At 39.3% G+C, this 20,390-nt stretch overlaps 1 protein-coding gene across 1 annotated transcript in view; it reads right to left on the bottom strand.

Moving 5' to 3' along the window:
• BRCA1 (BRCA1 DNA repair associated) overlaps window positions 1-20,390 on the bottom strand; it is a 66,841-nt gene that overhangs the window by 39,838 nt on the left and 6,613 nt on the right. Inside the window, exons 4-10 of the mRNA XM_040245226.1 lie at window positions 11,545-11,622; window positions 10,492-10,580; window positions 8,281-8,420; window positions 7,153-7,258; window positions 5,709-5,754; window positions 4,643-4,719; window positions 301-3,708 (exon numbers count right to left, since the gene is read on the bottom strand). Coding sequence (XP_040101160.1) covers window positions 301-3,708; window positions 4,643-4,719; window positions 5,709-5,754; window positions 7,153-7,258; window positions 8,281-8,420; window positions 10,492-10,580; window positions 11,545-11,622 — 3,944 coding nt within the window. The remainder of the gene's footprint in view (window positions 1-300; window positions 3,709-4,642; window positions 4,720-5,708; window positions 5,755-7,152; window positions 7,259-8,280; window positions 8,421-10,491; window positions 10,581-11,544; window positions 11,623-20,390) is intronic.

Genomic DNA, 20,390 nt, shown 5'->3' with positions numbered 1-20,390 from the left:
AAAATGATTATACTCTTTGGGGACACCCAGATGGATTTCCTCTAAGAAATCATAATGAAAACCAAATATAAGTCTGCCAGTAATTAGGGCATTAAATCTCATTCAAATAGAAAAGATGTTCTAGCTGGGTAATGGACTTTTTAAAGGAAAAGCACCCTGGGAGGAACATGTTTAAAGTTTAAGAAATAGTTACTTTCACTGTGCTTAGAAACTCCTAAAATGTGCTCCCCCAAAGGCACAGACATTTAGCTCATTTCTATAAAACAGATGGGGGCAAACACAAAAACTTGGTTCCAATACCTAAGTCTGAATCCACATTCTGCTCTTCTTGGCAACTATCTTCTTCCAAGCCAGCTTCCCTTTCTTCATCATCTGAAACAAATTCCTTGTCACTCAGAACTTCCTCGCTTTCAGACTGATACACTTGTTTGGAAGGACGCTCAAACATCAAGAAAGGATCCTGGGTGTCTGTATTAGTGGTCAAGTCTTCCATTGCACTGTACTGTGAGGAAAATAAGCTACCAGAACATCTCGCTTCCTCATTAAGGTGACATTCCTGGGACACCTTGGCTGATGTTCCCTGGCCACTGCCGTCATTTAAGCCACTCTTCAATGATTCTAGGTTCTCCTCTGTTTCCTTAGACAGACCCTCAGTGGCAACAGTGTTCCATCCGGTAGATGGAGACAGTGTATCGGTTACTTTACCAAACAATAATTGTTGGAAGCAGGGAAGCTCTTCATCCTCACTAGACACAGTCTCTTCTGACTCTAGTTTCCCAGCCCCTCTTTGGTGACCATGAGCCAAATGTGTATGGGTGAAAGGGCCAGGGCTCCCTCTGAATTCTCCTTTTTGGACACTTTCACTAAAAACAGCAGATCTTTCCTTAATGTCACTTTCAGCAAAGTGGCTATTTTCTTTTATTTCATCATCATTTAACAAGTTGTCAGGTGTCTCAGAACAAACCTGAGAAGCATGACAACTTCCCATAGGTTGTTCGAGGTTATCTGAAATTAGACATGGGGAGAAATCTGCCTTAACAGCCTGAAGCATGTCCTCATTTTCTCCTTGCCTTTTTATTTCAGGATGGTGACAGTTACTTACAGGAAGACTTTGCTTATAGACTTCAGCTTGTATAAGACCTAATCTGAGTAAAGCTCTTAATTTAGGTTCTCTGTTTCTACCTGGTTCTGCTTGAATGTTTTCACCACTGGAACCTACTTCGTTAATACTAGAGCCTACTTCATTAGTACTGGAACATACTTCATTAACACTGTTGACTTCTTTAAAAGTGCTTTCTTGAATGTTATTTTGGCTGATTGTGCTCACTGCACTTTGAATGATGCTCTCACTTCCCAATGTTCTTTCAGGTGACATTACAGGTTCCTCAAATCTCTCTGATGGGCTTTTCTTACATACGGTTTTAACAGATGACTTGATGGGAGAAAGTGATGGTATTAGATTTGGTTTTTCTGAAACCCCTTGCTTATTTGCAAAAACAAGTTCAGTTTTGTGGCCTCTCAACTGTAATGACTGACAAACCCTAGTGACTTCTTTTGCGCTACATTTGGCATCGTCACCCGGCGTCTTATCTTTCTGACCAGCCATAGGAAAGTGCACAGTCGTAGAAACGGCCTGCACATGCTGGCTTTTAGACTCACTCTTTCCCCGACTATCCTCTTTTTGTCTGCATTTGAGGGGGTCTCTTGGACTTTGATCCCTTAAGGACCCCGAGTGGGCAAAGACTGTGGCACATTCTTTTTGTGGATTTCCTGGATTGGAAAACAGAGCAAATGTCTGACGCTTTGAAACCTTGAACGTATTCTGCAAATACTGTGTATCAAGTTCACTGTCTTCCATTTCTCCTCTTGTCTCCTGAATGACACAGTTAACGTCATGTCCCAGGAGATCCTGAAAGCCCTCTGTGTTGTTTTTGGTATCTTTAAAATCCCTATGGATAAGTTCCTTGGGGTTTTCGATTGCTGCACACAGACTCACACACGGATTTGGTGCAGTCTTTGCCTTCTCTGGGGTTTTAGCTTCTAGTAATGAGATACTATCCTGAGTGCTATAATCAGTATCAGGAACCAAGGAAATATTGGTATTCTCTATAGATCTTTCAATTTGCAAAGCTTTTCCTCCTCTTAATATCAGATCTTTGGGGTCTTTGGTACTATTCGACACTTGAATTGCTCCTAGATTCTCCTCTCTTTGAAGGCTAGGATGAACAAACTCTTCAGGTTTACTAGAACAGTTAGTAAAATAACCAGCTGTGTTTGTAAAATTTAGTTCTGGAAAAGCATCACTATGAAGTCTTTTATTTATTTGTTCATATGTTTTGTTACTCTTCTTGGCTCCAGCTGTAGGTTCTTTATCTCCCATGAGTTGAAGCTTTTGGTTCTGCCTGACTGGCATTTGGCTAGAATGCTTTTTCTTCATCTCGTCATTGTTAGAACTGCTATCAATTAGTAGCTCAGTATGATTAGGTGGACTTGGGTTTCTACCGACTACTAGTTCAAGTTCAGGAATTTTCCTGGTAGAGGATTTCCTCTTCAGCCTATTCTTAGGTGCTTTTGAACTGTGGTTATTCAATTCTAGTTCCATATTGCTTATACTGGTGTTTATAGGTTCAGCCTTAGTTCTGAAAACAGATTCGTTTTCCAATGATTCTGTTGGGTTAGCGTTTTGCTCTTTCTGAACATCATCACATTTTGTTTTATTCTCATGACCATCACTAGTAATATTTATCCCGTGACGTTTCTGCTCTGTTTGGTCAGTTCCCTCAATCATCTTTTCAGGAGTCTTTGGAATAATCGTCAAATCGACTTTCTTGATAAAATCCTCAGGCTGAAGGCCTGATGTACCTCTCCTTTTACATTTTAGTTTATTTGTGAGGGGCTGCTCTTTTGTTATCTGAGGTTCTACAGTAAATGCGCCTATAATTAGATCTTCAGCTATGTGGCTGAAGTTAGGGAGACTTGACTTCCTCCTGTAGGTTTTCCCAAATATTCTATCTTCAATATTACTCTCTACTGGTTTGGAGTGGACTCTTTCATGTATTGAAGTATCATGAGGATCACTGGCCATTAAGTCGATTTTCTCTGAAGAACCTGAATATCCATCAACTTTATTTGGAATTTCCACTGCACCACCTACTTCATTATTTGATTCAGACCCCCCATCACATGAGTCGTCAGAAGTTAATATTTCATCACTTCTGGAAAACCAGTCATTAACTTTCTGTATGCTATTATTCAGGGTTACCCAAGGAACATCTTGGGAATCTCCAGGACTGTCAGGGCATGCAGGTTTCTGCTTACGCAGTTCTTTTCTTCCGTACAGGGGATCAGTATTCAGAACTATCTTTTTCCCAGGGCTGAGAATCTGCCTATCCTTACATGTGCCCTTACTTTCAGCCCATCTGCTCTGTTGGCTCTTTACTAAGACAGGCTGTTTGCTTTTATTACAGAATTCAGCCTTTTCTACATTCAGTCTGTTTTCAGTGAGCAATAAACTGCTGTTCTCATGCTGTAATGAGCTGGCATGAGTATCTGTGCCACATGGCTCCACGTGAAAGTCTGAAACAGAAATACCCTGATACTTTTCTGGATGCGTCTCAGTTGCATGCTTCTGGGTGGTGATCAGATCTTTAATACTGAGTCGATGATGTTCAGTATTTGTTATGTCCTTCTCAGAAAACTCACAAGCAGCTGGAAAAAACAACAACAAGGTGCTTCGAAACAGAATTATTATGAAAACAATATGTACTTAATACAACTTAGTAACTTGGTTGGAGGGTAATGAAGAAACTGGCTATTCTTAGAGAAATTAACCTCAGACTACCAAGTATACTGAAGATGTAGCTCATACTCTTTTGCTTAAATCATATTTGTCTAGATTCTCATTATTTCTGCTCAAGATAATTAAAATTTTAATTTCAGAATTCTCCCTACTCATAAATCACACCTTCTATTTCCCTAACCTCTAACAAGTGAATTAAAAGCACAGTTTGAGACTCAAAGACACAGAGAACAGACAAGTGGTTGCTAAGGGGGAAGGGAGTTGGAAGAGGGATGGAGGGGGAGTTTGGAGTTAGTAGATACAAACTAGTATACATAGAATAGATAAATAACAAGGTCTTACTGTATAGCACAGGGAACTATATTCAATATCCTATGATAACACCATAATAGAAAAGAACGTGGAAAAAAAAAGAATGTGTATTTTATACATATGTAACTGAATCACTTTGCTGTGCAGCAGAAAACAACACAACGCTGTAAATCAACAATACTTCAATTTAAAAAAAGCAGTTTGTGCATCAGACATATAAATTCTATCTTCAGACTCATACTCCCTGTATCTGAGTACTAGCAAGCAAAATATGAAATACAAACATAGCAATTAAAAGTAAAAAAGCAACAATCAATCACATAGGGTACTATTATAACCATACTGGTCTAGTGCCATTGAAATAGATCAGGCTGTACTTTGACATCTAAGAAAGCACCATATCCTAACTCTGCGAAAAGATATTGTAAATTATAAAAATGTTCCGAATGATTCTTCAAAATACTCTAATTATAGTACTGTATCTACCTATTCTCTCTGTAGTGTCTGTTGAGTTAGAAGACTTGCCATTACCCTTTTTTGCAGGATTCAAATTGGTCTTGGCCTTGGCTCCTTGAGGGGTGATTTCTAACAATTCATGGTCTCCCACACTATAAGGAAAAGACACAAGCCTTAGTGAAAAACAGTAGTTTATATGTGCACAGGGTTGTCAAACAATCAAGTATTTTCGCTCCACTAGGTAGGGCTGTGATAAGCTGATCAATTTGATTCACTTTCTGAAATCAGCACTCTCCTTTGGTAACTTCTAGTCAAAATGAAATGGTCAGAGACAGAACACAAAAATCAGAGCAGGAGTATAGAACATTACTTTATGGCCATACAAATATGAACCAAAATTTAAATGACAGTTGAATAGCTAAAAGATAGTAAAGAAAAAACCAACAAAACCTAAAGTATGTATTAATGAAAACACAAGCACAGTTACCTAAACAAAGGGAGCACTGGGATGGAACAGACATTCCAGTAGAATGCAAAGAAGGTATCACTTTGCAACACTGCCTTCTGGGCTTTTTCTCAAGCTAAAAACCATTTTCTCCCAATCAGGAGATCAGGAAAATGTCACTTGCAAACAAAATCTCATTGACAGTGACATTGTCATAGTTCAGACAAGCCATCACAGATCTTAGGGTCATGCAATAATTCCTAAGGAAACCAATTTAACAAGTAATCCATTTTGGGGCTGCTTGCAAATTATGGTTTAATTGATGTAGACAAAGTCTGAGTTACAGACAGAATTAAGGAACAGTGGAAGGAAAAATTGAAAACTGACTAAAGTTTTCAGCAGCCACAATCACCACCGAGTCAACACTGTTGTACACAAGGAACTAAGCCAGAGCACAGCCATCTGCTGGAAGCAAGTCTGTGCAGAATTCTACTGTTACTTTAACTCTTACAAATGCTTTACTAGGAAACCAAACAAACAAAAAGGATATCTTCTCAGCTATAAAATAAGGAGGTTAAAGTAGATGATCTTTAAGGTCTATTCCAATGCCATGATTCTGACCTAAAGAAATATCAATCCTTAATATTAACTAAATACAAAAATGCCAGTTTCATAGAAAAAGGCTCTCTGACTCACCTGAGATAACTGGCCTTATTAACTGTGTCTTCAGAAGAATCAGATCCTAAAAAAATTCCCCAAAGACCCCCAAATAAGAAATCAATAAAAGGATTTTTATTGAAAGGGTTAAACTCAAAAAACTACACTTGTTGCAAAACATATTTTCAAGGAATATTTACTGAGCACCCAGTACATGGCAGGGCTTCCCAGGTGGCGCTAGTGGTAAAGAACACGCCCACCAATGCAGGAGATGATGAGGGTTTGATCTCTGGGTCAAGAAGATCTCCTGGAAGAGGGCATGGCAACCTACTCCAGTGTTCTTGCCTGGAGAATCCAATGGACAGAGGAGCCTGGTGGGTTACAATCCATGGGGTCGCAACAGTCAGACACGACTAAAGTGACTTAGCACACATACACTACATGGCAGGAACAATGATACATATGTCAGGCAATTGTGGTTACAAGTACAGGTTCTGCAGCCAGAATTCCCAGGTGTGAATTGTGGCTTTGTCACTTACTAGCTTTACGACCCTGGCAGAATTTCTTAACCTCTGTGCCTTAAATTCCCTCATCTATAAAACAGTGTAATAGTAGGAACCACTTTAGGTTTGTCGTGCATCTTACATGAGTCACACAAGTAAAACCCCAGTGCCTGGACTACAGTAAGTGTTCCTAAATATTCTCTATTATGCTTATTTTTATGAGGCAACATCTGTAGTCTAGGAACTCATGATCTTAAAAGGGGAAAAGACATACAAGAAATTTCTAAAGAATCTGCTTAGTGCCATGGCAAACATATGGTGGTGCCTGGGAGCCCAAAGGAGGGCCATTCTTTCCAATTATAAATATATTCTACAGGATAAAGCATAGAGAGACCTGTTTGAACTGAGTTCAGCTGTTCTTTTTTCTGCTGCTGCTGCTAAGTTGCTTCAGTCATGTCCAACTCTGTGCGACCCCATAGATGGCAGCCCACCAGGCTCCCCCATCCCTGGGATTCTCCAGGCAAGAACACTGGAGTGGGTTGCCATTTCCTTCTCCAATGCATGAAAATGAAAAGTGAAAGTGAAGTCGCTCAGTCATGTCTAACTCTTGGTGACCCCATGGACTGCAGCCTACCAGACTCCTCCATCAATGGGATTTTCCAGGCAAGAGTACTGGAGTGGGGTGCCATTGCCTTCTCTGCTAGTCTAGGCATGTTCAGTCGGACACAACTGAGCGACTGAACTGAACTGAAAACCACATATCCTTCATTTTGTTCTCTTTATAAAGTAAGATGCTTTAAAGTGAGACCTGCATCTTTCTACATTATTTATCATACATCATAAGGCTAGTAAAATTATTTTATTCTTACTTTCCAGGGCTCCCTACCATTGCATAAATTGTGACCAAAGTTTTTAGTAAAACTCTTAGACAAGGAATCCAGCAACTATCATTCTAAACTTACAAAATCTGAGATTCTTACCCAATTCAATGTAGACAGACTTATTCTGAGATTGTGTCTGCTGCTTTGTCCTCAGAGATCTCACAATTTCAAGGTTAGAGAGTTCGACAGTAAGATTGGTTTCCTGCTAAGCAGTAAATGATCAACAAATCGTTAGCCAGTTCTATGCATCTTTTTCCGTAAGAGAAACTCAAAGCTCTGGACAAAACAAACAGACAGTTGTCAATGAGCTAACCTTGAAAAACCACTTGGCAAACTACACACTAAGATGTACGAGTCTTGTGTGGTTTGAATACTTTCTCCCTCTCTCAGTTGTTCTAAATTTCTCTATACTTAAGTGTGTATCATCTGTGTAATTTCTTAAAGGATAAGGAAAGCATTTTTTTTCCCATTTTCTTTCTTTTTTTAATGGGGAAGGCATATTTTAAACTAATACTTTATATTATAATGTAGAAAGGGAATGAAATTGATTTATTACACACTTCTAATCACATCTGATATCAGAGGCGATAACTAAGATAAAGTAAATTTTTAAAAAGGATAAATGAAAATAATAAAATCCAGCAAGCTTAATATTCAGTACAGGAAAGAATATTTGGATACCCAACATTACTCTGATGAAGCTTTCCTTCTTTTTGAGCCCTTCAACATCTACTGAGAAATGAATGCTGGTACTATGAGAACTATTATTTTTAAGATCCTCATTATTCATTCACATATGACTAACAATAGAGCAAATCTCTGTATTTTCTTTAACAATTACACTTAAAGTTGAAGCAATTTTCAAGTATTAAAAACTGATTCCCCCCCCGCCCCAGGCAACTTTTCAGAGGAAGTAAAATAGAAGATACTTCTTCATGTCTGGAGAAGTGCCATAAGACGGTTATTTTAAAAATTAGCAAATAAATAATAATAAAACAAAAGCTAGCAAGCTAAAAACCATCAGTGTCCTTGTGGCTAAAGCATCAGAATGGATAAAGCACTAAAACAAGGGATCTTCTCTCAACTCCTCTAACTCTTTCTCAGACACTTAACTGACCATCTTCCCTTGTTTATTTGATTTTATATAAATCCAAAAGCATCCAGCACATGCACTAATTCACATGCTCCATAAAGAGTTATTATCAGAACACACAAAAGTGGCCTTACCAAGGTAGGATTTTCAGGTTCACTCTGCCAAAGTCTTTTGGCCCGGTTCCGGTAGCCCATACTTTGGATTATAGAAACTTCCTCCTTCAGATGCTCAGGAGAATTATTTTCCTTTCTCGAAAAGTTATAGCTGCTTGCAACTGTGAGTTACAAAGAGAAACACTATTTTTGCAGTTAGAAAAAAAAAAATATCAGGTTCCCTGGTGGCTCAGTGGTAAAGAATCCACCTGCCGATGCAGGAGATCCCTGATCCAGGAAGATCCCATATGTCATGGAGCAACTAAGTCCGTGCACCACAGCTACTGAGCCTGTGCACCCTAAAGCCTGTGTTCCACAACAAGAGAAGCTACCGCAATGAGCAACTGGAGAGTACCCCTTGCTTACCGCAACTAGAGAAAAGCCCACACAGCAACAGAAACCCAGCACAGCCAAAAATAAATAAATAAAATTTAAACATATATATTAAAAAAAAAAAAGATTACAGGTAGTTAAAATTAACCTAGGCCAAAAGGTCTGGTCTTATCACCTATTCATATAAAATAATTGCACAAACTTCCATTTTAATAGATGGCCCCTCGAGCGCTGGTGGCAAGAATACACAGAAGAATTATACAAAAAAGATCTTCATGACCCAGATAATCGCGATGGTGTGATCACTCACACTCACCTAGAGCCAGACATCCTGGAATGTGAAGTCAAGTGGGCTTTAGGAAGCATCACTACAAACAAAACTAGTGGAGGTGATGGAATTCCAGTTGAGCTATTTCAAACCCTAAAAGATGATGCTGTGAAAGTGCTGCACTCAATATGCCAGCAAATTTGGAAAACTGAGCAGTGGCCACAGGACCAGAAAAGGTCAGTTTTCATTCCAATCCCAAAGAAAGGCAAAGCCAAAGAATGCTCAAACTACCACACAATTGCACTCATCTCACACGCTAGTAAAGTAATGCTCAAAATTCTCCAAGCCAGGCTTCAGCAATATGTGAACCGTGAACTTCCAGATGTTCAAGCTGGTTTTAGACAAGGCAGAGGAACCAGAGATCAAATTGCCAACATCCGCTGGATCATGGAAAAAGCAAGAGAGTTCCAGAAAAACATCTATTTCTGCATTACTGACTATGCCAAAGTCTTTGACTGTGTGGATCACAATAAACTGTGGAAAATTCTGAAAGAGATGGGGATACCAGACCACCTGACCTGCCTCTTGAGAAACCTATATGCAGGTCAGGAAGCAACAGTTAGAACTGGACATGGAACAACAGACTGGTTCCAAATAGGAAAAAGAGTATGTCAAGGCTGTATATTGTCACCCTGCTTATTTAACTTATATGCAGAGTACATCATGAGAAATGCTGGGCTGGCGGAAGCACAAGCTGGAATCAAGATTGCCAGGAGAAATATCAATAACCTCAGATATGCAGATGATACCACCCTTATGGCAGAAAATGAAGAAGAACTAAAGAGCCTCTTGATCAAAGTCAAAAAGGAGAGTGAAAAAGTTGGCTTAAAGCGCAACATTCAGAAAACTATGATCACGGCATCCAGTCCCATCACTTCATGGCAAACAGACGGGAAAACAGTGGTCGACTTTATTTTTTGGGCTCCAAAATCACTGCAGATGGTGACTGCAGCCATGAAATTAAGAGATGCTTACTCCTTGGAAGGAAAGTTATGACCAACCTAGATAGCATATTAAAAAGCAGAGACATTACTTTGTCAACAAAGGTCCATCTAGTCAAGGCTATGGTTTTTCCAGTGGTCGTGTATGGATGTGAGTTGGACTATAAAGAAAGCCGAGGGCCGAAGAATTGATGCTTTTGAACTGTGGTGTTGGAGAAGACTCTTGAGAGTCCCCTGGACTGCAAGGAGATCCAACCAGTCCATTCTAAAGCAGATCAGTCTTGGGTGTTCATTGGAAGGACTGATGTTGAAGCTGAAACTCCAATAATTTGGCCACCTGATGTGAAGAGCTGACTCATTTGAAAAGACTCTGATGCTGGGAAAGATTGAGGGCAGGAGGAGAAGGGGATGACAGAGGATGAGATGGTTGGATGGTATTGCCAACTCAATGGGTGTGGGTTTGCGTGGACTCCAGGAGTTGGTCATGGACAGGGAGGCCTGCTGTGCTGCGGTTCATGGGGTCGCAGAGTCGGACACGACTGAGCGACTGAACTGAACTGAGCATTGGTACCTGGGTTATGCAATACTTACACTGCAATCCTGTGTCAAGCTCAAAAGCATGAATGATCTTCAACAGCTCTTCAACAAGTTGACTAAATCTTGTACTTTCTTGTAGGCTTCTGAAAGTAAATTGATTGAAAGACACACTTAACAAGAGATTATCAACTTAAGGACACTAAAATAAGAAAAGATATTAAACAAATTTAAAAAGATACAGCAACAGTAAAAAAAAAACCCAACAACTATTTGATAAGAACAGAGCTACTGAGTGACATTACACTATAATCAAAACATCATTGATAGCAGAATAAACCATAGAGCAGTATTGTTTTTATATACATGTATTTTTGCCATTCAAGCTTATCAAAAGCCTATAACTATCTAAAATAATAGTACTTTGAATCCACAGTAGATATAAATCCACTGCATACAGAATTTAGTATTCTTAACATCTGAATCCCATCCACCCAAACCCCCACTTCTAGCTCTCAGGGATTTCTGCCAAATGATGATTACACTATTTTGAAATCACAGATAGATAACAATGTCCAGAGAGATATTGGTTTAGGAAAGTTGTAGGACAATATAATTTACTTATTCACTTAAATCTGAGTGACTACCAGGTGCCAAACATTGGATAAACAGTGTTGACCAAGACAGACAAAGCCAGTACACTAAAAGAACTTACATCCTGGCCAGAGGGACACACAATATATAAATCCACTGTGTTTTGTGTGTAAACAATTAAGCAGAAACAAGTGCAAGAAGGAAAAATAAAATCAGAATTAAGATAATGGGGAAAGGGTGGTACAGTCCTATATTAGATAAGACTGTAAGTTCTTATATCATTCAGAAGGATTAGAAAAAGGCAATGAATTGCAAATAACTGTACAAGGCAGATGTACTGTAAAACTCTCAGAAAAATGATTTGGAAAATAATTTACTCTGTCAGCTAAACACCCTTTTATATATTTTTCTACTGATGAGTGGTTTGATAGGAACACCAACTATATTATTAAGGAATTTTCACTTTTTCCTGATGTTGTCATTTCTAACCTCCCATCAACTACCAAAATTATATACCTTTTGGTTATATCATTCTTACACAAAGGACATTGTGAAGGCCCTTTCTTCTGGTTGAGAAGTTTCAGCATACAAAATCTATAAATTATAACAAATGAAAAGAACTCAAGTTATATTCTTTTTCTGCAGAGAGAATATTCAAAAAGCAAATAACCCTGAAAAGATAATCTCTTGACTGCCCTTAAGAGCCATTTTAAAGGTAACGGCAGATGAATTACAACAAGTGGCTTTCTTTAATTGTTTTTAGATGCTGCATAAGAAGAAAACCAAATTACATAAGCAATAATCTATGAAAATTGAACTTACATCCATATGTCTTTCTGTTATGATCAAATAAAACTTATTAAAAGTTAATATAGCATATTTAATGATATACTCATAAGCATTTCAGGCTGCATAATCAGATGTAAATGGTTAAGTACTTCAGGTAAAATTATTACAATTAGTTTAAAAAGTTAGCATATCAATACAAAAGTTATAGTAATCAAGACAGTATGGTACTAGCATACAGATAGATAAACAAAACAGAATGAGAGTATAAGTCATACATCTATGGTCAAGTGATTTTCAACAATAGCACCAAGACAATTAAAGGGAAAAAGAATAATCTTAATAGTACTCGGACAACTAAATATTCACATGCAAAAAAACAAATATAGATTCCTACCTCACACAATACAGAAAAATTAACTCAAAATGGGTCACAGAACTAAATGCAAGAACTAAAATATAAATGTTTGTGACCATGGGTTAAGCAGTGATTTCTTAAATAAAGAAATGGCAAAAGCACAAGCAACCAAAGGAAAAAATGGGACTATCAAACTTTTGTGGTACCAATAATACCATGAAAAAACTGACAGGACAATCCACAGAACGAGAGAAAATATCTGTTAATCATATATTTGATAAGGGATTGTATCCAGAATATATGAAGAACTCTTAAAACTCAATAAAAAAGAGACATAACCCAATTAAAAAATGGGCAAAGGATTTGAAGAGCCATTTTCTCCAAAGATAAACATGTGATTAATAAGCACATGAAAAGCGACTTCTCTGGTGGTTTCATGGTTGCGAATCTGCTTGCCAATGCAGGGGACATGGGTTCGATCCCTGGTCCAAGATCCCACATGCCATGGGGCAACTGAGCCCGAGCACCACAACTAGAGATAAGCCCTCTCACTGCAACTAAGACCCGATATAGCCAAATAAATAAATATTTTTAAAAACAGACAAAACAAAAAACTGAATTGTACACTTTAAATTAATGGATTTTATAGCATGTAAATTATATCTCAATAAGACTTTTTTTTTTTTTAAAAAAACACGCTCATTTTTATATTTACAAGGCCCAACAGAGTGTCTGTTGAACCAGATACTTGTTGAACCAAGCTGTTCACCAGAAATCTAAGGAATGAAGGAGGCTCACTCAGGCTTTCAGGATGGCTTGGGATCTAGAACAATTGTTTTGGTTGTCTCAGACAGTGAATATGGCTAATAAGACTTTGATGATCATATGTAATGTGTTCAGAGTCAGCTTCCTTAATAAAGAAAACTACTGCTCCCATTGGCTGGTTGTGTCCATAAAGATCAACATTCCCTTAGGAAAAAGACAAAGACCCCAAACAGAGGTAGACAGAAAAGGGAAGAGAGCAGTAGAAGTAGCTGTGGTGATGATTATTAAAAGCAGTGATTCACTCATACAACCAATATTTAATGTTAGGAATCATTCTAATGCAAGAAATTCAGTGAAAAAGGAAAATAAAACCCCTGCCATTATAAAGGACATGATATTATGGTGAGGGAGGTGAGTGGGGAAGATATTAGAGAGAAGATACCATGAAAGGAAAGAGTATGGCAACTGAAAAGGCAGTGGGAATGGCTGAGTCAGCACACTTAAGAGAAGCCCTTTTTACTGGCCATGTCCTTTAACATGCATTGCTCTGTCAACACAACCCTGAAGTATCATCTTCATTTTACAGTAGAGATTTGTCCCAGATCACACAGTAATCAAGTAAGTGGTAAAGGTGATATTGGATCTAGAACTTAAACGTATTGCAATAGCAAAGCCCATGGCTTTTCCACCAGAGAAAGTAAATGTAGGTAGGGTTGGTCAAGGAGACCCAGGGGTCCTTCTACAAGCTCTACACTTATATAGATGCTTGAACAACCACACTGCACTTGACAACATATAGGTTAGGAAATGGAGGGTGTCAAAAAGCTAGCTGCTTTGTATAAAAAGTCCATTTAAAGAGCCAAAACAGGGACTTCCCTGGAGGTCCAGTGGGGGAACTAAGATCATATATGTTGGTGTGGTGTAGCCAAAAAATAAACTTTTTAATTAAGAAAAAAAAGAGCCACAAAATAGAGGCTACCACTCCTTGAGAAGATGCAAATACTACCTGCACACGACCACAATGGCTCTGCGGCTGCTCCTAAGTCGCTTCAGTCATGTTCGACTCTGTGCAACCCTAGAGATGGCAGCCCACCAGGCTCCCCTGTCCCTGGGATCCTCCAGGCAAGAACACTGGAGTGGGTTGCCATTGTCTTCTCCAGTGCAGGAAAGTGAAAAGTGAAAGTGAAGTCGCTCAGTCGTGTCTGACTCTTAGCGACCCCATGGACTGCAGCCTACCAGGCTCCTCCGTCCATGGGATTTGCCAGGCAAAAGTACTGGAGTGGGGTGGTAATGCCTTCTCCAATAATGGCTCTAGGAGGCATCAAAGCATCGCACTGGCAAATGGCACAATTCAACAATTCAGAGGAGAGGTAGGGAGGTCATTCCCTAAACACAAGACTGCAGAATACAGTAGGGAAGCTACAGGATGATAAGCTAAGCTATAGATGTTGCAGCTTGTACATAATTACATAAATAACACCAGAGAAGCAGATATGTAGAAATCAACCAGGATATGGGTTGCAATCTTTCTTTAAGGTAGGAAGAGGACAGACGCATAAAGGTTATTAACTAAACTCGAAAGAGAAAATGAACTTGTACATGATTTGAAAAGACTGAGGTAAGGAAAACATTGACAGATCAACAGAACACTGGCATGTCTTTCAGGGCTCTGAAGAATTTATTAAACTCTTTTAGAGCGCTGGGGAATCTACTTGATATACTGATTAAATGAGAACACGTATACAAGTTCTACACAAGGTTCTCAATGAAAAGGCCTGAGACAAGTTTCGGGCTTCTTGGGTTTCTAAAGCCCAATGCTTAAGGAAAGGCAATACATTTTTAAAGCAAATGTTATGTTTTCCAAAGGGCAGCTTCACCTTTACGAGAAAAAGCTGATGGAGAATAGTAAAATCACAGTGCCACAAAACTAATTTAGGGGATTTTCAGAGTACTCATTTTTGAGCATATCTGTACCCTGAACAGTTTAACAAGTTATGGAAACTCTTTAATTTTGAGTTGCTTGTCCAAGTTTATCCTGGCAGGAAGTAAAGAATAGTTTTAAGTCTAGGCAAAATAAAGGCAAGCTGACTTTTGGCTACATTGTTATACTGGGTGCCCTGGATTACTGTCAGCAGAGCCAAGATAATGGACTAATACAGTCCCTTGTTAGAGGAAATAAAGACCCTGACAGCTCCATGGCTTAGTATCTCAGCATCCACTTACGTTGCCGGTCCCACCAAACCTTGTCAGTTTGGGTAATTAAGGCTCTGTTTTCTTGATCAAACCTCTGGTTTGTACTTCAGTTTCAACAATTAAGAAGCTATCTTGAGTTCTTCATCTGGGAGATTTCTGCCTGACTTCCTTCCCGAGTATCGCAGTCCTGTGGATCAAGGCTCTTGTCTCCCCGGGATGAGAATCTTACTGCTAACCCTCAGCCTCCCGTGGCTGGGTCGCTGTTACTTTTCTTCCTTTGTAACTGCCACCCTGAACTTCTCATTTCTGCTGCTAGACTCCTGCAAAACTACGTTCATCTACTTGATAGATTATCCATCTCTTGCCTACTTCTGGCCCTCTGACATACCAACCTATTGCTACATTCCAGAATTCCCTGATATCATGATCTAATGTATCTGGCCATGAAACCTCCCTAACACTGACTTACCACTTATCTCCATCTCCTCAGTTAACTGACCCCAAGACTTGCTTTACTTGGTCTTTCTGGTCTTTCAACCTCAGCCATGTTTGTTCTAGTTTCTCTTATTAATACTATCCTCCAAATAAGTGTCTAGAAAGGTCACCATTTCAGAACACTGCTTTTAAACTTCAATGTACATAAGAATCTCCTAAGGATCTTGTTCAAATGCACATTCTGATTCAGTAGGTTTGGGGTAAAGCTGAGATTCTAGCAAGTTTCCATGTGATGTGGTTGCTGCAGAGCCGTGAGTCCCACTTTGAGTAGTCAATTTTCTAGAGCTGTGTTATCCAACACAGCTGCCACATGTGGCTACTGAGCACTTGAAATGTGGCCAGTCTGAACTAAGATGTATGTTAAGTATGGAAAAACACAGGCTTTCAGAGACTTACCACAAAAAAGAATGTCAATTACTTCACTAACATTTTTATATTTTGAAATGATAAAATTTTAGTCATAACTGGATTAAAAATATATAACTATAGTTAATTTCACCTTAAAAAAAAAACCTTTTAGTAGGGACGTTTCTAGTGGTCCAGTGGTTAGGACTCCACACTTCCAGTGCAGGGGGAATTAAGTTCCATCCCTGGCCTGGGAACTAAGATACCACATGCCTTGGCACAACAACAACAACAAAAATCTTTTAATAATGTGGCTATAAGAAAATTTAAGTTAGATTTACGGCTCAGATTATATCTCTTTGGACAATGTGGTCTATATCTTTCAAAAATTTCATCTGTTGTTTAGAAACTACAAGCTAATGCAGGAATGACCTAACGTTTTCTAAACTGGTACTACTGTAGCTTCTGTTTATCTCAGGAAAGACTTCAGATTTACAGGCTTACTTGGTCAACAAAGCTGCTTTCTTGTTAGCAATTAAGAGTCCACCCTCAGAAAATCCAATTAATGCTTGGGGGTATTTTTCTGAGCTTTCTTTTCATATAGATCAAGGTGTTATTCAGACTACAAAGGTATTACAGAAGCTGCTGCTGCTGCTGCTGCTAAGTCGCTTCAGTCGTGTCCGACTCTGTGCGACCCCACAGACGGCAGCCTGCCAGGCTCCCCCGTCCCTGGGATTCTCCAGACAAGAACACTGGAGTGGGCTACTTCATGAAAAGTTGTTATATCACACAGGCATTATATTACAATTTTAATTCTAATATACCACTTAAAATATGGCTGCCTTTTCTGCTTGTTGTATCCTCCATATTAAGAATTGCAAGCCTTTTTCAATCTCCTCTAGTTACTAACTTTAACCTTCTCAATCTCAACAGATGTCTTCACCTCCAACTTCACTGAGCTCAACTACCTCATCCACCCCTACTCTATCTCAAAATCTTTGTATAGAATTAATTTCCTGTTCCTTCATTACTGTTCATAAATAACGTTTCTCTTTCTTGCCTCCCTTTTCTATTTCAACCCCTTCTGTCTCTTCTTGCACCTTCTCTGGTTTGCAAGTTTCTCCCCTCTGAGGACTCCTTTCTCTTCTAGTACAGCACCTCTATATTAACTTCGATGCAGAGGACATCACGAGAAAGACTGGGCTGGAGGAAGCAAAGCTGGAATGCAGACTGCCGGGAGAAATATCAATAACCTCAGATATGCAGATGACACCACCCTTATGAGAGAAAGTCAAGAAGAACTAAAGAGCCTCTTGATCAAAGTCAAAGAGCAGAGTGAAAAAGTTGGCTTAAGGCTCAACATTCAGAAAACGAAGATCACGGCATCCGGTCCCATCACTTCATGGCAAATAGATGGGGAAACAGTGGAAATAGTGGCTGACTTTATTTTTCTGGGCTCCAAAATCACTGCAGATGGTGATTGCAGCCATGAACGTAAAAGACGCTTAGTCCTTGGAAGGAAAGTTATGACCAACCTAGAGAGCATATTAAAAAGCAGAGACATTACTTTGCCAACAAAGGTCTGTCTAGTCAAGGCTATGGTTTTTCCAGTGGTCATGTATGGATGTGAGAGTTGGACTATAAAGAAAGCTGAGTGCCAAAGAATTGATGCTTTTGAACTGTGGTGTTGGAGAAGACTCTTGAGGGTCCCTTGGACTGCAAGGAGATCCAACCAGTCCATCCTAAAGGAGATCAGTCCTGGGTGTTCATTGGAAGGACTGATGTTGAAGCTGAAACCCCAATACTTTGGCCATCTGATGCAAAGAGCTGACTCATCTGAAAAGACCCTGATACTGGGAAAGATTGAGGGCAGGAGGAGAAGGGGACGACAAAGGATGAGATGGTTGGATGGCATCACTGACTCTACGGACATGGGTTTGGGTGGACTCCAGGAGTTGGTGATGGACAGGGAGGCCTGGCGTGCTACAGTTCATGGGGTTGCAAAGAGTCGGACACGACTGATCGACTGAACTGAACTGAATACATAGGAAAAGTTAGTTTCTTTTTCCTGCACGTATTCTTCTCTTCATACCTCTGGTCATATTACTTCCTCTGCCTGTAAAACTGCCTTTTTCCACATGCTCTCAAAGAAATGACTATTCATAATTTAATCTCCCCTTTACACACTACAATACTGTGTATTCATTATTCCAGGTGATAGGAAAGCATACAGGACATTTCAGAAAGATTCTTGTCAAACAACAGTGAAAGTCCCAGCATTTAAAAGGTTAGTCTTCAGCGCTCTGTAACCTTTTCTTTTCTTTACTTATTTTTGTGTGTGTAACCTTTTAAATACTGGGACTTTAAAATGCTGTTTTACAAAAGTATTGATCACACCTCCCTGGTGATCCAATAGTTAAGACTGCCTGCCAATGAAAGGGATATGGGTTTGACCCCTGGTCTAGGAAGATGCCACATGCCACAGGGCAACTAAACTGGTATCCCACAACTACTGAAACCCACCCACCAAAACAAGAGAAGCCACCACAATGAGAAGCCCATGTACTATAGCCAGAGAGTAGTCTCTGCTCGCCACAACTACAGAAAGCCTGAGCACAGCAATGAAGACCCAGCACAGTAAAAAAAAAAAATTAGAAAAAAAAAGTTTCTTTAAAAAAAAAAAAAAATCTACAAAAAAACTGCCCCTATACCACAGATAGTCTGAGATGCTTCTCTCTAGAGGCCACAAAACTAAAAATTCTTGAAGCAGCGATAAAGCCTTGCTGCCTTGGCACCTGACCAGGGAGACGGACCTGAGGAATGAGAAGGAAACTGCTAGGAAGAGAGCTAGGCCAGTGGGCTGTCCTGGGAAAGGTGCGAGAGGCCATGAATATGGCCTCTGGATCCTTACTGGGACAGCTAAATAGCAAGAAGAAAGTAAGATTCAGAGGAAGGAAGGGGCTGGCCAGCTGGCAGCCTTGTGTTCAGAGGATATTCCTCCAAAGGGAACAGGTTTCCTCCAGTTCCAGTTAGTCCTTTTTCTCCAATATTTTTTTTTCTTAATTTATTTTTAATTGAAGGACAATTGCTTTACAATATTGTGTTGGTTTCTGCCATACATCAACATGAATTGGTCATAGGTCTGACCGATAGGTCATCTGTCATCTCCCTCTTGAATCTCCCTCTCATCTCATTATTCTTAAGTCAGAAGCTTTTCAGGAATTTTTAGGTTTTAGTAACATTCCAAGCTGATGAAAATTATGAACTATCTTCCCAGAAAATTGCACAGGCCCATAGTTTTTAATATAATTGAACTTAAAATTCAATATAATTCTAGGAAATTAAAGAAAACCATTCAGGAGTCCTAAGTTACAAACTCTTGAATGTGAAAATTTCTTACAGGATACTTGAGAAATTGATTTTTTTTTCCCCTGGGGATGGAAGGGGAGGCAGGGGTTTTGAGGTAGGAGGAAAGAATACTTTGCATCATATAACCTTTTATGCTAGTAGACTCATTACCATGGACATAGCTTTCCTTTTCAATTAAAATAGAAAAAAATATTTAAAAACAATTGGCATGCAGGGCAAGTTTCAATCATAGTTTAACATTAGGGAAAAGAGAAAACCCTTGTTCTACAAAATTACCTACCAAACTTTTCCGAAATTCTTCTATCCAAGGAAGATATCCATGGACTTCCCTGGTGGTCCAGTGGATAAGAATTCGCCTATCAACGCAGGAGACACCAGTTCAATCCCTGGTCCGGGAAGATTCCACATGTCACAGGGCAACTAAGCCTGTGTGCCACAATTACTGAGCCTGCGTGCGCATCCTACAGCCCATGCTCCAAAACAAGAAAAGCCACTGCAATGAGAAGCCTGCACATGGTAACTAGAGAGTAACCTCCATTCACTGCAATAGAGAAAGCCCAAAGTGCAGCAACAAAGACCCAGTGCAGCCAAAACAAATAACTAACTACAAGGAAAAAAACAAACAAGCCCCATCTGGCTTGGAAAAAAGGAAACATCCATTCCAAAGGAGAAGATCCTTAAAAATATAACTTGAATCACTGGTATGAATGAATTTCAGCCTAAATATACACTGATATCAGATTCTCTATTTTCACAAGGATTATGAAGCTGGCACACACTGAACCTCAGAGGTCAGAGAGCAGAAGGACATCCAGAAATGAACAGAAAGGAGAAAACTGGGACAGTTGAAACACAATTTGGTAATTTCACAATTGCCTGCAATCTGCTTCCACCCTTGGACACAAAAAACAAACAGCTCTTCAAAGTGATTTCATATCCCACTAGATAAATGTGCCAATATTTTACCTCAAACTATGGCTACAAGCAACTTACAATTCTTTTCCACATAATTGAAGAAGCTAAAACTTCAGTAGTTGTTTTCTGTATTATG

The sequence above is a fragment of the Oryx dammah genome, unplaced genomic scaffold, assembly GCF_014754425.2.
Source record: "Oryx dammah isolate SB20612 unplaced genomic scaffold, SCBI_Odam_1.1 HiC_scaffold_8, whole genome shotgun sequence".
NCBI lineage: Eukaryota > Metazoa > Chordata > Mammalia > Artiodactyla > Bovidae > Oryx > Oryx dammah.
This window is presented reverse-complemented; position numbering and strand designations above follow the sequence as displayed.